This window comes from Triturus cristatus, chromosome 7 (genome assembly GCF_964204655.1).
Source record: "Triturus cristatus chromosome 7, aTriCri1.1, whole genome shotgun sequence".
NCBI classification, from domain to species: domain Eukaryota; kingdom Metazoa; phylum Chordata; class Amphibia; order Caudata; family Salamandridae; genus Triturus; species Triturus cristatus.
Window position 1 is genome coordinate 826,507,858 of NC_140590.1, and position 23,596 is coordinate 826,531,453.

Here is a 23,596-nt window from a genome sequence, read left to right on the forward strand (position 1 = left end):
GAAGCAAGTCCTTCGTTCTTCGTGGGTTCCGCTTGCCAAGGCTTGGTGAGTCCTAGTCCAACTTCGACGCCGCCGACAGCAAGAGCCTTCGTGGGACAGCTCGCCTCCTGGTCCTGGTCGTCCTCGACGCTTCCTGGTCCTCCTGGCTGCAGCGACCAGCTTCACCTTCACCTGCAACTCTTCACGACATCGCCTGGTTCCTTCCTGGTTCCACGTGGTCACTGGCTAGTGACCTTGACTCTGTCTCTTCTGCTTGCAGGTTTCTTCTCTTCTTGATCCCAGCCTTGGGATCCACCGGACACTCTTCACTGACTGCCTGTCAGCATCTTTCTTCAGGCATCCATAGGAGTCGACGACGAAAACGACGCATCTTCACCCCTATGCACCCGCAGCCTGTGGGCTAGGTAACTTGGGTACTCCGGTGCTCATCAGGATAGTGACTATCCTAGTGTCTAGTTTTCAAGTCTCAACTTCCTAGCTACTCCGGAAGTGTCCTAAATCTACCGTTTTCTAAACTGTACTATCGCTATTGACTTGTACGCATTACGCGTGAGTGTTTCCACTCTGCACACGAATCCCGTGGGCCTCCCACTTCCTAACTAACGCTAGTGTAGTGTAGCCCCAGCGATTCCCTAGGCCTAGGCCTATTCTATTTCCGTGACAGTGGTTCTTATACCACTTACTTAGTATATGGTTTGCGTGGCCCCTAGGGCCTAACTGTATTACTTACCTGTGTGACTTAATGTATGCTTAAATAAGACTGTGTTGTACTTACCTCTAATCTCATAAAGAGTGCTGAGGGTTTGCTTAGAATAAATACACTTTATTTTATATATATACCTGTTGTGGTGTCCTTTCATTTGGTATTCAAGGGATTATATATGGTATCACAGCTGGCTTCACATGCCATTCAGAGTTTAGCCTAAGACTGCTCTTGTCCATGCTACCACTAGGATAGCTGGTCTATAAGGTTGACTTTACAACCAATCACCATAAGGGTATTTGGACTGATATAAGGTGTACACTATAACTAGTGACATCATACATCAGGCCAACTTCTCACATGGTGGCTGAAGCCACTGAATCTACAAGTGGGGATCCCCTTCCATCAAGAACCCCCAACTCAGACCTTAATCACCAACGCATTCCTTCAAGGCTGGGGTGCGCATTTCGGGTCTCTACAAACTCAGGGACGGTGGTCCAGCAGCGAGCAGTTGTACCACATCAACATGGTGGAGCTCAGGGCAGTCCACCTAGCCCTCAAAGCGTTCCTGCCTGCGATCAAGACGAGTACCATTCTAGTACAGACGGACAATACCACCACAATGTACTACCTGAACAAGCAGGGGGGTACTCGATCCAGGACGCTCTCTCTGGAAGCTCAGTCCCTGTGGCACTGGATCCTAGCAAGGAACATCTCGTTGAAAGCGGTGCACCTACCAGGATAACTCAATGTGCAAGCACCAGAGGACTGGGTACTAAACGACGAGGTGTTAGAAGACATCTTCGGGGAATGGGGGCGTCCGCAAGTGGACCTCTTCGCGGACGAGCACAACACAAAATGACGAGGCTTCGCCAGGATCCCTAGGGAATGCCCTTTTGATCAATTGGTCAATGACATTTGTGTATGCTTTTCCGCCTCTCCCACTAATCCCCAAGGTGGTGACCAAGCTGCAGAATTCATCTGCCAAGATGATCCTCATAGCACCGGACTGGCCGAGGCAGTGGTGGTACACGGATCTCCTGCACATGTCGATCCGCCCCCACAAACGACTGCCGTGCAGGCCGGACTTGTTATCCAAGATGCAGGGGAAGATTTACCATCCCAGCCTTCCCTCGCTGAGCTTAACAGCATGGCTCCTGAAGTCCTCCAGTATGGCCATCTGAACCTCCCTCAAGAGTGTATGTCCATACTGAAGGAAGCCAGGAGGCCTTCGACAAGACACTCCTACTTCTGTAAGTGGAAAAGATTTTACATATGGTGTGCTCAGCATCATTATGATCCAACAAAATGCCAGGAGGATGTAATTTTGCCCAATCGTCTACATTTAGCGAGGGCAGGGTTGAAATTTTCATCCATAAAAGTTCACCTAGCAGCCATTACAGCATACAGGCGTTCGCCTTCGCAGCAGTCATTTTTTAAGTTGCAGGTGGTGAAGGATTTCTTGCAAGGTCTCAAGAAAGTCTATCCCCCTGTTAGACCTCCCTCTCCTTCCTGGGAGCTAAACTTGGTTCTGTCAAGGCTCATGAGTTCTCCTTTTGAGCCTATACATAAGGCTAACCTACAGCACCTCACATGAAAGACAGCCTTTTTATTAGCCATCACTTCAGCACGGAGGGTCAGTGAGATACAGGCCCTCTGTTCTAAAGAACCCTACACTACGTTTCATCTGAATAGGGTAGTGATGAGGACTCATCCTTCATTCCTACCTAAGGTGGTATCGGACTTTCATGTAAATCAAGCCATCTCCTTACCAACCTTTTTTCCCAACCCCTCCTCTCCGGCAGAGAGGGCGTTGCATTCTTTAGATGTCAAAAGGGTCCTAAAATTCTATCTAGATAGGACTAAGAATGTCAGGAAATCTGATCAATTGTTTGTGAACTATGGTGTTGTCCGTATGGGCTTTGCTGCATCCAAACGTTCCATTGCTAGGTGGATTGTTTCAAGTATTACATTGGCCTACCAACTGGCTCAGAAACCGTTGGTGGGGCGCCCTAAAGCGCATTCTACAAGAGGAAAAGCGGCCACCGCTGCTTTCCTCAATCATGTCCCACTCTCCGAGATCTGCAAGGCAGCCACTTGGAGATCTGTCCACACCTTTACCAGACATTATTGCCTGGATTCGGATACCAGAGCAGACACTCAAGTAGGACAAGCCTCCTTGAGGAATCTGTTCCATACATAATCATTTTCATGATTTCTCTTACTCCATGTGTGGTACAATTTTTTCATTTGCCTGCAGGTGGAATGTGGGCTTGCTACTCTATTCAGTGCTTATGACTATTGATGAGGATCCCCTGGAAGAGAAGGATAAGTTACTTACCTGTAATCCTAGTTCAATTCCAGGGGTATCCTCATCAAAGTCATAAGCAACCCACCCGCCTCCCCAGGCAAATGAGAAGAAGTGTATTATTCATTATGGAAAGGATATATCTTTGTGTTTAGGACTACGGTCCCGCAAAGAACAACTGACCTAACTGTTACCCCTGAGGCATGATGGGATATGGAAGCCAGGGCTGCCTTAAAGGCACGGTGCCAGTTTTTACCTATACAGGGCTTTTCAGTCTCTATGGTATTGTATTGCAATGCAGCCTGCAGGCTAGCAATGTGTTGTAGATCTGTGTTTCCCACAGTTTTCTCTTTTTTGCTTTCTCATGAGTGTTTACCTCATTTAAAAAAAAAAAAAAAAAAAAAGATTTAGGTGTTTTATTATACCTATATGTATTATTGGATGTGTATTTATACATTGCCTAGCCTTTTTTTATAGGGGCTGCATTTGCTTGGAAAAAATGATATATGTTTATACATATACAGAGCTGTATATATGTATGTTTTTTACATATATAATTTTATTATTTCCGGGGTCCCCGCACATGGGCGGGAATATTCCGTGCTTATGACTTTGATGAGGATACCCCTGGAACAGAACTAGGATTACAGGTAAGTAACTTATCCTTATTGTAAAATAGATAAATAATAAAACTAATAATACATACATAACTTAGCATTTAAAAAAAACGTACAAATTCACTGAAGAAACCATAGGTTTCACACACATTATAGTGGGGAATTAGCATTTAAAAAACCTTGCAAATTCACTTAAAAAAACATAGGTTTCACACATGTTCTAGTTAGGTGGATATTTCACTCTTAAAAAACCAATGAAATTCCCCCGTTATAGTTAGTTCAGATCTTTGAAGACTCAACTAACATGGTTATGTGCATGGGCGCTGTCTAAACAGCCCCTTTATATGTTTTTGGCATTTGTTTATCAGCTTCCCACTCAGAGTGCGAGAGAGAAAATGGCGGCCGCCGCTTCCTGGTTTCGACCGATTCGAATGTTTACTAAGATCTAAGGGCCAATCAGAATCGCGCTCGCGCACGCCACCGTACGCGTACGGTAAGCGCACCGTAAGCGCACCGTAAGCTGGCTCAGATATATATATTGATTTAAAGGCTATTTTCTCAGAATCTACTGAACAGATTTACACCAAACCTACAAAAGGCACTTCCTTGACCTGAGGACTACCTCTCTGCCAAATTTCAAGTAATTCTGTTCAGCCGTTCGGGCTGTAAAGCTGTGTCTAAAGGTCCTATGGAAAAATGCATGGGAAAAACGCATTTTGGGACCCCCCTTTTATCTCAGCCCCCGCTTGACGAATCCCCCCGAGACTTTCAGGGTAGGAGCGGAGCGTAGCGCCCCACCTATTTTGAAAAATTCGCGAGGATTCGTCAACCGGTGCCAAAGTTATTCAAAATAGAATGTTGCGGATTTCCTATGGAAACGTGGTCCTAACTATAACTACCTACTGGCGACCGCCAGTAGGTAATCTATATATATATATATATATATATATTCTATATGTTCCGGGATCCCGCACGTGGGCGGGGATTATTCACAGATTATGACTTTGATGAGTATACCCCTGGATGAGAACTAGGATTACAGGTAAGTAACTAATCCTTCTGGCAGACAGGCATCCCTCTTCTAAGTCAGTGTACGCCTCCCGTTGGGAAACGTTTGTGTCATGGTATGATTCCCATAATGTTGACCCCCTTTCTGCACTGTTATCTTGTTCACATTGTCCTTGGACCAGCATGGCTCTGCTCTGGGCGCAGTTAAGAGTTCCCTTTCTGCCATCTCTGCATTCTTGCAGTTGCCGGACCAACCCTTTTTCTTTACGTCACCGGTTATGGCTAGGTTCCGTAAATGCCTGCAACATATATTTCCACCTACACCCTTCATAATGCCTCACTGGTACGTCAACTGGGTCCTCCTCTTTCTCGTGTGCACCAGTTGAGCCTCTGCACAATTGTCATCATAGGCTCTTTACTATAAAAACTGCCTTTTTAGTGACCATAACATTGGCCAGGAGGTTCAGCGAACTGTTATACCGCCCTTCATTTGGACATGATATTTCTCTGGGCACATGCCTCCTTCCTTTGAAAATTTGTGACCCCTTTCCAATGTCAGCCAGGTCATTTCCCTGCCTACCTTCTTTGCTCCTCCTCATCTCCCCAAAGAGGAGGAGAGACTCGCCCGTCTGGATTAAAAGATTTATTGTTCTTCCTTGACCATGCGAAAAATTCGGGTGAACGATCAACTCTTTGTGGACTTTGTGGGAGCAAAAAAGGAGAAGGCATTACAGAAAAGGACCATCCTGTGATGGATTGTCCTTTGCATTAAGATCTCCTACGCATTGGCCAAGAAGACCCCCCCCCCCCTCCCCAAGGACTTATGGTAATGCCTTATCTGGAAGAGACTTTATCTATTCCTTACTGACCCACCCATCCTCCACGCTCTGCGAACCGATTTTTGTATAGGGCACACCCCCTTAAGGACCTTAGTTTGCCACACCAGTGGTCAGGGCTCATCCTGGCTCTACTCCTGGCGTGGAAAGTTGTGAAAGTAACTAAAGTCAGCACACAGAGGTGTCGCCTATGTAGGTAACGTGCACATCACTTCCAGCACGGACAACACCATGTGGAGCATAATGACGCCACCTACTGGCGCCCACTACTAGCGCCCAGCGGGTACTGCTTGATCATTTTACCAGATACAGTCGGATGTCTGAGGACTATTCTAAGGTAAGTAATCAGCGGCTAGATAGTCTCTACCAGTTATGGTGTTTTTGCTGGAATCTTATCTGATATTGCCATGACCTCTCACTCGGCACCAAAGGAATGTTTCTCTCTCACAGCCTGATACCCATGTTGTCCTGCAAGGCCTGAACTAAAACAAGGGAGTCTGCATCTAACAGTCACCCAATATTTTCTCCTGTCAAGCATTTTTCCCAAGCTTGAGCTCTGCATGTAATTGTTCTAGCTAGGGAGAGGGAGCAGGAAGTTCTTTCCCTGCACCCTGCTTCGGTAGATTAGTGAACTATTTTATTGGTTTAACCATTTATATAGTATCCAGGACATATCAGTGTGAAGTTGCTTCACAATAAACAATAGTTAAATCAATTTTATATTTGAATGCTCATAAATGGTCACATACAATACTCTTAGATTGTGAAGATGAAAACACTATGGGAGAGGGAGCATAGTGACGCAAATTCATTGAGTGCACTAAAAGGAGAAGACGACTAATACACTAGAATGGAGTGGCTTTGACACTTGGACAGAGATAGCGACCTACAGTGGTTAGAAATACAGTGACAACCCTATAGAGGCTACGAAGGATTCTCATATTGGCACGCTGACTGGCACACATACACCAAAGAAAGATCCACTGATCACACTTGCACTCTTTATTGTTGGAGAATCAGAAGACCAGACTCCCCTGTAGAGCCTCCGATGTGGCGAAACCTATTACCTGCAGATGTCTCACTACAATACACAATCAGAATCCAGACAGTGCCAAGAGGATAAAGGAATTGGTGCTCCCGTGCCACATGAATCCACGTAAAACCTGTAACTCTTGCTCCATTGAAACTAACCAACTGTTTATTTGTGGGAGCATGGGGAAGGATATTGGTTCAGATTTAATGTCCTAGATAATGAACATGCGTGTTTCTTTTATGGGGCAGACCTGCGGATTCAAAGATGGCGTTTCATAGTAGTTGTGAACTCTTGTTTGAAATGGTTCGGCGGCCATCCAGAGAATAAAGTTACGTGATCTGTAGCTTGCTGAGCGATTTCCATATATCATTTTGGTTCAAAACCACTTACAAATGGATCATTGAAATAGATGAGAACAATGAAAGGAGTCAGATGAGGGAAATGTGTAGGTGCACTCAATTAAAGTATTGGTACAGCTGGTGAAACGAGCACCAACTGTTCATTGAATATTCATATACTTTTGTGACACAGGTGCATTTTGCCCTCCAGTTTAACAGATGAGTTGTGCAGACCAAGACATTAGTACAATGCAGCCAGGGCAAAATGTGAAACTGTTGTAAGTTTGTGCATGTTGAAAATCTGATATTGCAGAGATGGCTTCCTGCTTCTTATGAAAAGCAGGAATGTGTTTTTTTTTTTTTTTCCCCCAGCATGATTTGTGGAGTGATCGTTTTTTTTGTTCACAAAGCGTTGGTGCTTAGCCCTCCGCGATCAACAATGAATAACAGTGGTAATTTGAGATGTTACCCTGACGTGTTTGAGAGGTTATCGCTTTGTTACTATGTAGATTATGATGAGAAGCAGAGTCATGAGAATATTGTTTAAATCGTCGCATCCTTTCTTTATCAGGACAGACAGCCAGTCGAATTGTGGCAGAGGTGACCAGCAGTGCCATGGCCAGGGCAGCAGCCGGGCGGTCAGTCATGCCGTGGGCACCATTGAGGGATCATTGGAGGTGAGTGTATGATTTTTCTCTCTCTTCTATCCTCTGCAATCACTGTACTTGAGTATTCGCATCTACCATTTGCTTAAAAACAGTATGCAATGGATAAACCACCTCAAAGCTGGCTTCAAATACAGTGTGTGTATTAGTGAATAGGGGTTGTGGTTTCTTGGCAGAACTGACAGGTGTTGAACAAGGAAAATTGCATTCTGATCCGTTAGGCAGTCACACGATAAATTGAATTGTTTAAAAGAATTCTCTTCCAGGGGATCCTCATCAATAGTCATAAGCATTAGAATATTCCCGCCCATGTGCGGGATCCCGGAAACAGTATATTATATGTGCCCCACATATATATATCCATACATATATACCTATATGTATACACAAGCAATTGCAGCCCATAAACCCTAGAGCTGAACCATGCTGTAAGTAATTTCCACTACACATAAGAAAATAGCATTATAAACATGAGAAACAACATTATAACTTGTTTGGAAACTGTTTTAATGCTTAGAAAACAGCAGAAATTCTTAGAAAACACTGAAAGCATAGGAAGCTCCCAGGCTGCATTGCAAATACCCAGTCTAAAAAGACTGAAAAGCTAACTCATAGCTGCATAGCAAAAAACTGACACCGTGCCTTTAAGGCACACCTGACCCCCACCTTCCCATCATGCCTCAGGGGTGGCAGTTAGGTCAGTTGTTCTTTCCGGCTCCTTCTGGAAGGATCCTGGCAACAGAGCTCCACTTTTTTCTGAGTTTGTCAGAAAATATTGTCTGTTTTTCAACTGTTTTTTCCCTTACTTCGACGTTTTACATCTAAGTCAGTAAGAGGCTGCCTTTTTTAGGCATTTTTAGGCATTTTTTCCATCTTAAAATGCCTTCTCTTTTCGATCCTTGCCCTGCTTGTGGCAAGAAGAAGGCCAGGACTGACTCTCATAGGGTCTGTATCCTGTGTCTACCGGAGGATCATGATTCCAAGACATGTACTCACTGCCAGAGCCTGTCCAAAAGAACTTTGAAGGACAGAGAGCGAATTCGCGTTTATGGCCTGGCACAACCATCCAGAGGCCGATCTCCGGTGAGGAAGGGCTCCAAGAGGCCTAGAGATTCATCTAGAAGCAAGTCCTCTCGTCCTTCCGCCTCAGCGTCGGGCTCGGCGCTGAGAAAAGATGTTCCGGTAGGTCGTGTTTCGAAAAAGAGGCTTTCGACAGCGGGCTCGCCGTCGAGAGCAGGTACGTCGTCGACGTCGAAGTCCAGACCGCCATTGTCAACTCGGCGACGATCGGCGTCGAGATCCAGAGCCTCTCCGCCGTCGTCAACCCGGCGACGTTCGGCGTCGAGAGACACCACCCCTCCGCCGTCGTCAACCCGGCGACGATCGGCGTCGAGGAGCAGGGAACCTCCGCCGTTGTCAACCAGGCGACGATCGGCGTCGAGGAGCAGGGAGCCTCCGCCGTCGCCAACCCAGCGGCGTTCGGCGTCGAGGAGCAGGGAGCCTCCGCCGTCGCCAACCCAGCGGCGTTCGGCGTCGAGGAGCAGGGAACCTCCGCCGTCGTCAACCAGGCGACGACCGGCATCGAGGAGTGTCACCCCTCCGTCGTCGAGGGCACGATCCCCTCCGTCGTCGAGGCTCCATCGGCGTTCGACGTCGAGACAACAGGATCCTCCGCCGTCGTCCTCCAAGCGGCGTTCGGCGTCGAGGTTGGCATCCGTGTCGACGTCGAGAGTGGCAGCATTTCCGCCGGCTTCCTCGCGGCGTTTGGCGTCGAGGGAGAGAGGGCCTCCGTCGTCGGCTTCACATCGCCGTTCGATGTCGAGGCGGCATTCTTCGCCCACTGAACATGGCCGCCGGTCCACATCGAGGCGTCGTTCGACGTCGAGAGAAGAGTCCCGGCGAGAAAGGAGACGACGCCACGGATCGACGTCAAGACCGCGCTCGACGTCGAGACAGGCCTCGGACAGGTCAGTGGTCCTGGTGACAGAGTCGGCGTCTCGCCATTCCTCCTCCCACTCAGGGGCATCTCCACGACCGGCAAATCCGCGAGAACCTGCAGGTCAACCCCGTAGGTCTTCTCCTCAGACTCAGACAATTAATCTGTCGCCCAGATGGCTGCTGCCAGCACATCATTGGCAGGACTCAGGGGCTACAAGGAGGCTGCGGGAATACGTCAGTCCAGTGCATGATTCTCCGCTGCAACGGCTGGTGGCGGCTGTGGACAGAGCTAGTCCCCCCAGGCCAGCGCGTCAGAGATCGCCGGACGACAGGCGACGCAGATCGCGCTCCCCCAGACGGGAGGAGCGTTCACCTGGGTCACGGGCTCGTGATCATCGCCGGAAGCGGAGAAGGACTCCATAATCGTCCTCTTCCTCGTCCTCCAGGCCCTCCATCAGGGACTATTCACCCACGCTCTCGGGCAGCCCAGTGTCCAGGGTCTCGCCCATAGACGACATCAACACCTACCAGGAGGTGTTGCAGCGGGGAGCACAGAAGCTGGGGATTGAGATGTCAGTCCCCCAAGTCACCACGTCGGTGATTTTTGAAACACTTCACCAAAAGTCTGCCTCTCGTCCGCTGCTGCCTTTGGTCCCAGGAATCATGGAACCAGTCATGGACACCTTTCTCACCCCGGCGACCGTCAAAGCCGTTCCGGCTCGTATCCTGAAAAAATACAAGCCAGCTACCTCTGACCCCGTCTTTGTGAAGATAGACCCGCCTGCGGACTCTGTCATAGTGGCAGCTGCAAGAAAGGGTCAGACGGCGTCGGCCTCCTCTTCCGTCCCTCCAGATAAGGAGAGCAGAACCCAGGACTCATGGGGACGCAGGGCCTGCTCTTCTGCGGCGGCGGCCCTCAAAATCTCCAGCGCGGCGGCGCTTCTGGGCAGGTACGGTAGGGCTCTCTGGGACTCGATGGAGCGTTTCAAGTCCAAGCTCCCCAAGGAGGACCAAAAGGACTTTGAGGAGATTGTTACTGAAGGGGCTCTGGTGGCTAATCAGTCTATTAGCACAGCGGCGGATGGTGCGCTAATCTCAGCCCACTCTTACACACACGGCGTGTGCGCCAGGAGGTCGTCCTGGTTGCGACTGACAGGGCTCAAGCCAGACGCACAGCAACAGATTTTAAACCTCCCGTTCTCTGGCAACTCCCTCTTCGGCACTCACACGGATGAGGAGATGGGGCGCATGAAAACTGAGCTGGACACCCTCAAAGCCGTGGGCTTGGAGAAGAAAAAAGAATTCAAGCGCCGTTTTCGACCCACCCAACGCAAGGGGCCTCAACAGAGGGTTCAAACCCCTCAGTGGTCTCAGAGCAAACCCCAAGGGAAAACCCAGTTTCGAGGCGGAAAGTCTGGCAGGGGCAGAGGTGGACACCAGCAACAGTCCTCCACTACCACAAGAGGAGGAAAGTCATGAGCTGTGGCTTCCTCTACGGCCGTTGCCCACTCCAGTGGGAGGAAGTGCGTCACAACATCTAGCAGAGTGGGACAGCATCACAAAAGATCGCTGGGTGCTGAATATACTGCGTCATGGATATGCGCTACGTTTTCGAGCGCGTCCCAGAGACATCCCGCCAAAGAGATCCCGTCCTCACCACCTAAAACTGCTCAAGCAGGAGGTGAGGGCCCTTCTGCAAAAACAGGCCATAGTAAGGGTTCCTCCTTCGCAGGTCGGAAAAGGAGTGTACTCCCGGTACTTCCTGGTGCCCAAGAAAGACCAAGAGCACAAGTTCCGGCCGATTCTGGACCTTGGATGTGTTCGGTGGACCTCCAAGATGCGTACTTTCACATTGCAATAGCGAAACATCACCGCAGGTACCTGCGGTTTGTGGTTGGAAGCAAGCACTACCAGTACAAAGTCCTCCCATTCGGACTCAAGTCGGCTCCGCGAGTCTTCACCAAATGTATGGCAGTGGTGGCGGCCTGCCTACACAAGCAGGGTCTCTTCGTCTACCCGTACCTAGACGACTGGTTGCTGAAGGCTCCATCCCAGCAGCAGGTGAAGAAAGACTTCCAAATCTGTCTGAGACAGTTGCACGCTCTCGGCCTTCACGTCAACATGGCAAAGTCCGTGCAGCAGCCCACTCAGTCCATCCACTACCTTGGCTCCGTTCTGGACACAAGCGTGGGAAGAGCGTATCCTTCGGGGGAGAGACTGTCTTCAATGAAGAGGAAATGCAGACTTATGCAGCAGATGCGGAGGCCGTCAGCTCGGCAGGTAGCATCTCTGCTGGGTTCCATGGCGTCCTGCATTTTTCTAATTCCCAACGCCAGACTGCGAATGAGACCTTTGCAGCAGGCCCTGGAGGACCAATGGGATCAGTCCACAGGCCGTTGGGGAGATCGAATCTCTCTCTCCCAGGTAGCGAAATCTTCCCTAGCATGGTGGACTCGTCAGGACAATCTGTTGGTGGGAGTCCCGTTTCACCAGCCAGTTCCTGTGCAATCGGTGGTGACAGATGCATCGCTGCAAGGATGGGGGGCCCACATGGGGTGCCTCCAAATACAAGGTCAGTGGTCTGCAAAAGAACAGGGCTACCACATAAATATGCTAGAGCTCGAGCAGTCCACCTTGCTCTAAAGGCGTTCCTCCCAGCAATCGAGACCGACTCAGTCCTGGTGCAGACCGACAACACCACGACCATGTTTTACCTGAACAAACAGGGCGGGACTCGGTCACGCCCCCTCTCCCTGGAGGCGCAGGCGATCTGGCACTGGCTGCTCGCCCGGAACCTCTCGGTGGTGGCAGTACACCTTCCAGGGGAGTTGAATATCAAGGCAGACGCACTCAGCAGGCACTTCGAAGATCAGCCCGACTGGGTGCTGCACGACGACGTGGTGGCGGACCTGTTCCGTTGTTGGGGTCGTCCAGACATCGACCTGTTTGCAGACGACGAAAATTCAAAATGCCACGCCTTCGCGTCCAGATTCCACCGTCCAGGGACCAGGGGGAAAGCTCTTTTGATGGATTGGTCCGGGACATTTGCCTACGCCTTTCCGCCCCTGCCTCTGATTCCGAAGGTGATATCCAAGCTGCTCAGATCCGACATGAAGATGATCCTCATAGCTCCGGACTGGCCGCGCCAGTGGTGGTATCCGGACCTTCTTCATCTCTCAGTTCGACCTCACAGGCGGCTGCCTTGCAGGCCGGACTTGCTGTCCAAGATGGGCGGGAGGATTCTGCATCCCAACCTTCCCTCACTGAACTTAACAGCATGGCTCCTGAGGTCCTGCAATACGGACATTTAGGTCTACCACCTGACTGCATGCATATTCTCAAGGAAGCGAAGCGACCCTCCACGAGAGCGTCTTATGCGTTTAAGTGGAAGAGGTTCTTCATTTGGTGTAGGGAGAATCACCATGATCCTACAAAGGGGCAGGAGGACGTCATCCTTCTGTACCTCCTTCACTTAGCTAGATCAGGCTTGAAGTATGCATCCATCAGGGTCCATTTGTCTGCCATTACAGCTTACAGGAGGTCTCCCAGTCAACCTTCTTTTTTCCAGATGCAGGTGGTCAAGGACTTCTTGCAGGGGTTGAAAAAAGTTTACCCCCCTGTTCGAAACCCTTCGCCTCCGTGGGAGTTGAACTTAGTGTTATCCAAGTTGATGGGCCCACCTTTTGAGCCGATCCACAAAGCTTCTTTACAACATCTGTCGTGGAAGGCCGCTTTTCTGGTAGCCATTACATCGGCACGCAGAGTAAGCGAAATCCAGGCTCTGTGTACTAAAGAACACAGTTTTTCACCAGCACAAAGTGGTCTTAAGGGCACATCCATCCTTTCTCCCTAAGGTAGTGTCTGATTTTCATATTAATCAGTCCATTTCTCTGCCATCCTTCTTCCCGAATCCAGCGACCCCGGCTGAGCGGTCGCTCCACTCCTTAGACCTCAAGAGGGTACTTAAATTCTATCTGGCAAGTACCAGAAGCATTAGGAAGACGGATCAGCTGTTTGTCAACTATGGCGCCATGAGAACAGGCTTCCCAGCGGCTAAACGATCCATTTCCAGATGGATTGTTTCCTGCATTACCCTAGCCTACCAGCTGTCGAAAAGGCCCTTACCTTTGGCCCCTAAGGCTCATTCTACTAGGGGGAAAGCGGCCACAGTAGCTTTCTTGCATGACGTTCCAATGGCAGAGATCTGCAAGGCGGCCACTTGGAAATCGGTCCACACCTTTACCAGGCACTACTGCCTCGAATCCGATTCCAGGGCGGATGCCCAAGTAGGCCAAGCCTCCTTGAGGAACCTGTTTGGGTAGCTGAGCTATCTGAGCATACTGTTCCTTCTCTGTTTTTCTTTCCTTTGCCCGCAGGGGGATGAGGTGAGGCTCGCTATTCTATTCTAATGCTTATGACTATTGATGAGGATCCCCTGGAAGAGAAGGATTAGTTACTTACCTGTAATCCTAGTTCTCTTCCAGGGGTATCCTCATCAAAGTCATAAGCAACCCTCCCGCCTCCCCGGGCAAAGGTGTGATAGTTTTCAGAGGTTATTATTTTTCTTTGTGCCATGACTTTTCAGTCTCCGCAAAGAACAACTGACCTAACTTCCACCCCTGAGGCATGATGGGAAGGTGGGGGTCAGGTGTGCCTTAAAGGCACGGTGTCAGTTTTTTGCTATGCAGCTATGAGTTAGCTTTTCAGTCTTTTTAGACTGGGTATTTGCAATGCAGCCTGGGAGCTTCCTATGCTTTCAGTGTTTTCTAAGAATTTCTGCTGTTTTCTAAGCATTAAAACAGTTTCCAAACAAGTTATAATGTTGTTTCTCATGTTTATAATGCTATTTTCTTATGTGTAGTGGAAATTACTTACAGCATCGTTCAGCTCTAGGGTTTATGGGCTGCAATTGCTTGTGTATACATATAGGTATATATGTATGGATATATATATGTGGGGCACATATAATATACTGTTTCCGGGATCCCGCACATGGGCGGGAATATTCTAATGCTTATGACTGTGATGAGGATACCCCTGGAAGAGAACTAGGATTACAGGTAAGTAACTAATCCTTCTGCAACTGGGAATGTGGCCAAGATGGCAGTCGAGCCTTAGTGGTGCTCCCGTCACCCGTGAGAGATGTTGCCATCCTGCCGGACCGCGACATCCCTCTCAAACCTCTCGGCACCAGGGCTCTTTGCGCGGCTCTCAATAAGCCCTTTTTTGCTCCAGTCCAGGGCAATTGGACTGCCTCGGCGCTGAGACCAGCCACGCTACAAAGGCGGCTTTTGGGGTGCGGCCTAGAGGCAGAGCAGCTGCTGCTGGCAAACTCGCCTGGAACTGTACCTGATGGATGTGCTCTTGGAGCCGGGTGACTGTGGGGGCTAGCTTTGACCTAATGCCGGCCCCTACCTAGTGGGCGAACGAGACTCGTAGCTCTGCGATGACTGGGCGGCATGCGACTGCCTGTGGTGCAGATCCTGAGGCGAGGAGCAGCCCTGACAGCCGGAGACTGCTGAGGGGGGGTGGAGGCTTCCCGCTTCATCAATTTGCAGTGGGAGGCCTCACGGAGTGGTGAAGCCAATTGCCGCGGCGCCCTGTGTGGCTGTATTGGAGGGCGATGATGGCTTGGAGGGCACCACGGGTGAGGGCCACGCGTCCCCGTTGCTGTTTGGCGGAAGGTCCTGCACTTCCTCCTTTTTCTCTCCACCCAGCCCTCCCCCTTTCTCTCCCGGTTCCAGCCTGGCCCCTTGCGTGGTCACCGGGGCATCATCCCGCTCCCCCCAACCCTCCCTATGGGTGTGATGGGGAGGAGGAATCCGGTTCAGAGGATCATGCAGCTTTGAGGAGGGAGCATCGCTATCGGCCTGCTGAATTTGGTTGTGAGGCCTGAACTTACTCTTGGTGAGTGCAAGCTAGATCTTGCATGACGTGTGCTGCCATTGAGGTGGCGGGCGGCGGCACCGGTACCTCTTTGTGTTGATGACAGTCTGCTTTGAGGCAGCGGCGGGGGAAATGGTCCCTCGCTATCTGGATCTAGCTGGGACGCCCCCTCCCAAGTTCTGAGAGGTCCTGCCTGGGCCCTGTAACAGTGGTCTGCCGCCTGGACCCCGGTGTCTGCAGCGATGGTGAGGATTGGTAGCCCCTCCTCTGCGGTCTGCATTGGGACCCCAGGTGTGCAGCTTGGGGTGGAAGTAGACTGCCACTGGACAGTTGCCCTTGGGGTGGTGGTGGAGCGCTACAGAGCTCTGGTGATTGGGCCCAGACTGACGACCTGACCTGAGGCCTACTGGTATACTGCCACCATCTGTTGACTGCGGGCGGATATTTCTTTCCCTCCTGCGCTATGCCTCCCCCACCTCCCTGACAGCTGATCTCAGGAGACCTGCTGTCTGGGGCCGGAGTGGTTGCTGGTTCCTGTCCCATCCCCTGGGCTGCCTCGGGCCCTGCCTCTAGAGGTGTTTTTTAGGTCCCTCCTGAGCCAGTGTATGCGCTGCTCTGGCGAGACTTTTAGTAAGTGGGCTTCAGAAAATGCTACCACTTGCTTTTGCTTGTGGCCTAGCACTTGCGGTTACGCGCGCGCGCGGGCACTCGCGCAGCCGCCAGCTTTCAGCGAGCGATCAGGATGCGCGTCTTCTTTTATTTCCTTTTTGTGAGTCTTGTTTTCTTTTCTTTTAGCTCCCTGCTGTGCCACACGTCGTTCACTGCCGGTCCCTGAGCTTTCCCTAAGTCGTTCCGTCTGATGTCTGAGCCCTAATCCCTCCGCTACCAGTGGACAGTAGGCCTTGCTGCCGGCAGTCCTAACCCCTTCTCTCCTTCTGCACGCCTAACCTTTACCGCCATGTGCACACCCGGCTCTGCAATCTGCACACACCCGGTTCTACCCTCTGTTCTACCCTCTTACCGCCCTGTGCACACCCAGCTCCTCAATCTCTAGGTTTTTTTTTTGAAAACCTTTATTTATTTGCCAACAGACACATATGATGCCGGCCCCTGTAGTCCAGAGGTATCGGCCCAAGCAATGAACAATCCTGCCATTGACATTTTAATCAGAATAGGATAATTTAAATGCATTTCAGATGAAAGCAAAAAACCCCAAACTTGCCTCCCACCCCCGGACCGCACCCTACTATATTCAGCTATCCGTCTCAATCTCTAGTTTTAACCCCTCTCCTGCCCGTGCACACCCGGCGCCGCACTCTGTAGCCTTCACCCCTTCCCTGACTGTGGACACGTGGCTGCACTGCACACTCTGTAGCCTTTGACCCACCTCCCGCCTGTACACAACCGGCTCTGTAATCTGCACACACCCGGTTCTGCCACCCTTAGTTCTAGGAAAGGAAAACAAGGAAAGGAGTAGAGAGGTACCACTCAGCGAGTGGTGGAGGTGGATACTTCCTCCCAGTCAATTGTACATAAACAAAGGGATCCACCCACGAGTATAAGAGATCACCCGATTACTCAATATGTATCCCACGGTCGTGGAGAATACACATTAGTTGTTTAAATACCCCTCACACACCAAAAGGGCCCTTGGTGTCATGCTTCATCATAGGGGTCTTCCTGCCCCTCTACGGGACAAGGCGTGCTACGACCTACGTTTGCGCGGGAGCACTGTTGTTGGTGAGACAGCTATGTGTGATGCGGGGGTGTGAGAGGAAGGGTCAGGAGTGAATAAGGAGTGAATTAAAAAATACCTGGCTCTCAGGTCTAGGAAAATGTATTATGCCGATCGAGCTAGTATTATTAAAAGGTGGGGTGAGGAGGGTGTATGCCTCAATGAGCTATGTCTCCTAGTGGTGTCGACATGTTTCGAAGCTTCCCCATGCTTCTTCGTCAGGACCTTAAGGATCCCTTCCTGCCACTAACTGTGTTGTGTTAATAACAAAAATTGTGAGAAAATGATATAAAAAAGGAAGTAAATAGCCTCCAAGATGTCATAATGCCTTGATAGGTCTTACATAATCCTATTAACTTGCTAAAAGGAGATAAGTAACCTCATGAGCTCGTGGACCGAGTGGTGGGCGTGCCAAGTAGGCTACGACTCCAGGGATCAATGTCCCGCCAAATGAACCACCCCGGTCGACGGAGTCAAGGCATTACGACATCTTGGAGGCTATTTACTTCCTTTTTTATATCATTTACAACACAGTTAGTGGCAGGAAGGGATCCTTAAGGTCCTGACAAAGAAGCATGGGGAAGCTTCGAAACATGTCGACACCACTAGGAGACATAGCTCATTGAGGCATACACCCTCCTCACCCCACCTTTTAATAATACCAGCTCGAACGGCAGAATAAATTTTCCTAGACCTGAGAGCCAGGTATTTTTTAATTCACTCCTTATTCACTCCTGACCCTTCCTCTCACACCCCCGCATCACACATAGCTGTCTCACCAACAACAGTGCTCCCGCGCAAACGTAGGTCGTAGCACGCCCTGTCCCGTAGAGGGGCAGGAAGACCCCTATGATGAAGCATGACACCAAGGGCCCTTTTGGTGTGTGAGGGGTATTTAAACAACTAATGTGTATTCTCCACGACCGTGGGATACATATTGAGTAATCGGGTGATCTCTTATACTCGTGGGTGGATCCCTTTGTTAATGTACCCTTAGTTCTACCCTCTTACCGCCCTGTGCACACCCAGCTCTTCAATCTCTAGTTTTAACCCCTCTCCTTCCCTTGCACACCCGGCGCTGCACTCTGTAGCCTTCACCCCTCCCCTGACTGTGGACACTTGGCTGTACTGCACACACTGTAGCATTTGACCCCCCCCTCCTGCCTGTGCACTCCTGGCTCTGCAGTCTGTATTCTTTGACCCCCCCCCTCCTGCCTGTGCATTCTCGGCCCTGCAGTTTGTAGCCTTACCCCTCCTGCCTGTGCACTCCCGGCTCCGCTGTCTGTAGCCTTTGCCTCTCCCCTGCCTATGCACACCCTGCTCTGCTGCCTGTAGCCCTTAACCCCGTTATCCACTGTGCATAATCGACTGTGTTCTGCAGTCCTAAACCTTTACTGCACACACACACACACACACACACACACACCTTTGCACCCATAGTGTGAACCCCTTACTCCCTCCACACACTCGCCTTTGCTGCCTCTAGTTCCAGCCTCTTACCTTCCCTCGCACCCAGGGCTCTGCCGCTGTGCTTCGCACTGGAGTCCCCCCCCCATACACACACCCCTTTCTGCTTTCTAGACTTAGTTGCGCTTCTTGCAAGAGAGCACTCACGCGCCCATTACTAGTGCACTCCTCTGTGTGCTTCCAACCAGAGTGATGGACGCCCTGCTGTGCGCATTACTAGTGCTCTCCCCACTGGGCTAAACGTCCCTTGGCCTGCATTATTACTGGGCTCCCCTATATGCTTGTGATGTAGTCCCGTCTGCTCCAGAGGCGCATCAGTACTTTAGAAACTGCACCGAACAGTTTGAGGCACTTTAAAAAATGTTTTGGTCTGCAAAGATACAAATATATACCAGTGGCACAAAAGTTAGCAGGGCAAGAGACAACATTTTATAATTGAGTCTAGTTGTATAATGCTGATGTTTCTGCTCTTTTTGGACAGACCAATCAATGAGTACTCTACAGGACAACTGAAAATCCAGCATCTTAGATCACTGCAAAGGCGAGGAACAAAGATAGTATAGTAGCTAATAATGACCATAAGTGGTGCAAAAATGTCCATTAATCCTGTGGTGACTAAAAAGAAATATACTTCATACAACCCGAGGGTTCAAAAGTTTGTCGCTTAAGAGACCAGCATTGGCATAGCCAATAGGTCTCGGCTTTCGGACCTTATAAGTGTTTAGCCATGCAACAGTTGATGTTGTTGCACCAAGGATATTGTGCTGCATAACTAAATAATTATAAGGTCCCAAAAGCGAGACCTATTGGCTATGCCAATACTTGTTTGGCTTCCTGCTTCCCTGCATTATGGCCTTCTGACTGTGGAGAATGGAATGGGGGGAATGTACCGCCGCAAACGCCATCCCAAATAAGGATGGACCATTATACAGGCCCGCTCACCGCCCCCCACAAGCATTGAGAGCCTCGACTGACCAAATGCCAGAATCAAGGCAGCAGGGAGCTGCAGACTTGGATGTGATCCTTAAGGCCATACAGGACTCCTGGGATGCCGCGCTAAAGTAGATGGCCTACCAGTTGATCTCTCCCTGCTGCGCCAGGATCTGCGCAATGTGGTAGACAGAACCATGGAGGTCGAAATCCTCAGAATGCAGAGGATGACATTTCGTCCCTCAAGAGCCTGATGTCTAAGCTGTCCACCTCGGTGTCCGTGGAGCAGAGGGGAATTGCCATAGTGTTTGAGGAATGGTTTGAAATGTGGGTGCCTAATAATAATCGATCCCCCTTTGTTGTCCTCGAAAGAGCGCACCGCTCCTTGGTGCCAAGGCCCCTGCCTGGGGTCCCCTTGCAGCCTGTGAGCCTGAGGCTGCTTAACTTTAAAGACCGGGACGCGGTACTACAAGAGGCCCGCACCCATCCTGATCTACGGTTTGACAATGCAAAGATTCTCTTATTTTTGGACTACACAAAGGCAGTGCACCAGCAGCGATGCTCCTTGGCCGAAGTGAAGTAGATGCTCCGAGCCCTGGACTTGCACTACATGCTGCTGTTTCCCGCCCGCCTCAAGCTCTTCTTCCAGTCTTTTATTTTTTTCTTCGATCCACTGGATCAGGCCTGGGAGTGGGTGACCAAGAGCCGACTGTTGCAAAGCCCCTCCCTACCCCCCCCCAACCCCTGTGAGGGTCTTGGCTCAGTGGCTCTCGTCATTCTGGGGGTTCTTTTTGCTGGGTAATGAGGGCAAAATTCATTCAAATCTGGTATATTTTGTTGCCTGGGGTTGGATCTTGTTTGTATAGACGTCTGTGGACCACAGAGGTTTATCACTCAGGTTTTACACGTGGCCCTAGAGGAGTCACTATACTGCTGCACAAATCTCTTCACTTGGCTGTTACAGCGCACCACACAGACACCCTGTGTGCTATGTGGGTATTGAGGGCCGATTGGAAGCTGGGCAATATAATTTTATATCCGGTTATGTCCCGTCACCCCTGCTGCAGCCTTCTCTGCGGTCCCTGGGATCCTTTATCCTGACTCTCCCTCAAGGCGTTACGATGATCAGGGGAGACTTCAAAGCACTTCCAGACCCAGTTGTGGACGCCTCCTCCTCCGCCCCATATCCTGCCAGGTGTTCCAGAGCAGCCTGCTAATCCTTGTCGGCAGTTTCAATGGGCCTCTGCAAGGCCTGGCGCTCCTGGCATCCCACTCAGTGGGCTTACACTCATCAATTTGTTGGGGTGGGCGGAATTTGCGAAATCCACTTTCGCAAATTATCGCGAAAATGTTAAAAATTATCGCAAACACGCGGAAATATCGCGAAGATGCGGAAGTTTTTTTCCCGCATGTTCGAGATTTTCTGCATGGTTGCGGCTCGCCAACTTACCCATGTGGTTGCTCGCGGGCGCGGCCATCTTGTTTTCAGTTGTCTCGCGGTGCATGATCGCGAGAAGTAAGACGTGATCGCGCGACGCATGACGTCACTGCGGGCGCGAACTGTCGCGAGACAGCGCAAATGGCTAAAAACAATACAACCTCTCATGGAGAACGCGACCGGATCAAGAAAACTTGTCGGCGAACGCAGGGATTCAGGTAAGGCGATCGCGCGCGCGAGAATGTATTATTTTACAGCGCAAGCAAGAAACAAATTATCGCCAAGCTGCGGAATGCGAAAATTTTGACATTTTCGCGCTTTCCGCGGAACGCGAAAATGTAAAATTATCGCAATTTCCGCGAACGGAACGAAATTTTAGCCCAGGCCTATCAATTTGCTGCGCATGCAGCGGAATCCCACATAGACTTGATGTGGTTACTGACTGCGGATTTTCTCTGTTCAGTCAGTCCGTATTCTTCCACGTGGTATCTCAGGTCTCTCTCCGTTGTTAACGTGGGGAACTCAATCTACTCTCTTGTGGCCTCCTTGGAGATTCAATGCAAGGTACTTGCAGAGCTCTGAGTATGAGACCTTTGCAGAGGAGGAATTACGTCAGTTTTTCGAGCTGAATGTAGGCGCGGTGTCGTCGTCTGCAGCGCTATGGGTGGCTAGTAAGCAATCTTTAAGAGGATGCATTAAAGGTTGCGTCAGGCAGGCCGAGGCACTCCGTCTGGTGCGCCTGACGGACTGGGAAGCCCAGATATTGCGTATGGAGGCGGCTCTTCGCTGCCGGTACACCGAGCATTCTCAACGTCTCCTAGCTATAGCGTGCACTGAATTGCGGCAGGCTTCCTTGGAAGAGGCGCAACAGTGTTGGAGAGCCTCCACACCCAGGGGATATGCCTCTAGGGACAAATCTGGCAAATTATTGTACTGACTGGCCACCCGTGGTGTCTCCGACCGAGTGGTTATGGTTCTTCGGGACTCATTGGGTCGTCTCCAGGTGGAACTTCCAGTAATTGCTCAGACCTTTGCTTATTTTTATCGGGGGTTATACATGCGATGTTGTCTGCCGCCAGTGGAGGCCGCCATCCCCCTTTTGGACACCATACCGTTGCAGACTATACCGAGTGTCTTGGCCCAAGAGTTGGACCAAGCCCAAATGCTTGAGGAAGTGAATGCTGCAGTATTGGGGTTGCAAGTCGAGAAAAAGGCCTGCCCAGACCAGTATCCTACTGAGTATTACGAACGCTTCTGCGAGATCATATGTCTCCATCTCCTGACTCTATACAACCGCCTTGTAACAAGGGTCTTTTCCACCCGAGTTAGACTGCACCACTGTTGTAGTCCTGCCGATGGAAGGTCTCCCGAGGGACCTATGCTCCTTCTGTCGCCCAGTATCACTGGTCAACACGGACATCAAGATCTTGTTGGGTCGAAGCACGTGTCACTGTATAAGGAGGGTCCATGTAGTGCTGTCCCAGGCATCAGAGCTCGAAAGTACTCTGGCCCTCTTGCTAGTCGATTTTACGAAAGCATTCAATATAGTGTTGAGGGCTTTTATGGCTGGAGTTCTTCGTCTGGCTGGCATGGGGGAGAGGTTCTGTCGCATAGTTCGGCATCTCTACCATTCTCCATTCGGGGGACTGCTGCTTGACACTCCTTCGGTTGTATGGTGAGGCATCTGGGCTCCAGGTTAATGAAGGCAAATCATGTCTGGTGCAGGTAAAGAGGGATGCTTTAGGGCGGATATGGTGCCCCAGTATTCCTAATCGGCATACATTCTTTAAATACTTTGGGATGCACGTGTCTTCCATGCCGGATCTGGCCTCAGCCCTCAATTTACAGGAACTGGACCAGCAGCTTGATCAGGATCTTGGCTGCTGGGCTACGCTGCCTTTGAATCTTATGGGGCACACAGACAGTGTTATTTGTACTGTTGGGCAATTATTCTTATTTCATTCCCTGCAAATGGTTTCACTCTGTGACCACTAAAATGAATAACTTGGTGTTGACTGAGGGTCTGCACAAGGTGACATTTCACTCACTGCGTAGATTTCCTTTCGACGGCCGCCTGGGTTTAGCAGATCTATATCTATACTGCAGCACACATGGTGCCTGTTAATGACTGGGTCACTGGTGGGTGGGATGACCAGGCATATCGGTTGGAGATATACTCACTTGGTATAGATGGGATTGCTCGATCTCCTATATGGGGTGCGTTTACCGGGTACACTGCCTTCCTGCACATGGGTATCCTTCCAGCACCTGGGTATCCTTCCAGCACCTGGGTATCCTTCCTCTGTTGAAGGGTGGCCCTTCGCCTCATTGGTTGGGACTGTTGCTAAACCGAGATGACCCCTCTATGGTGCGGAACATGGCTTAACTAGCTTTCGTCGCGGGAAGGTTTTCTGCCATGGGCTCACATTGGGATCTTGTATCTGGGAGATGTCTATAAGTGGGAGAACATTGTCCTTTCAGGAACTAAAAGCTAAGTACTTACTGTCTAACTTGCAGTTCTTTCGATATCTCCAACTGAACCATGCCTAGCTGGCTCACAAGCTCCCAGGCGAATCCATCCTGGTATACAATTTGTTAGCGGCGAAAATCTTCTTAGGGCGGCTAGGTAAATGGGCCACATCTGTGCTCTATCGCTCCTTAGTAATACATGCCCCATGCGGTCTCGAATGTCAG

The 23,596-nt window shown here is 50.3% G+C and overlaps 1 protein-coding gene across 3 annotated transcripts in view; it reads left to right on the forward strand.

The window, feature by feature from the left end:
- Positions 1-23,596, forward strand: part of MRNIP (MRN complex interacting protein) — a 348,104-nt gene that overhangs the window by 280,625 nt on the left and 43,883 nt on the right. For all 3 annotated transcript variants that reach the window (XM_085617754.1, XM_085617753.1, XM_085617752.1), the window contains exon 6: positions 7,415-7,520. In XM_085617754.1, the coding sequence (XP_085473880.1) occupies positions 7,415-7,520 (106 nt within the window). The remainder of the gene's footprint in view (positions 1-7,414; positions 7,521-23,596) is intronic.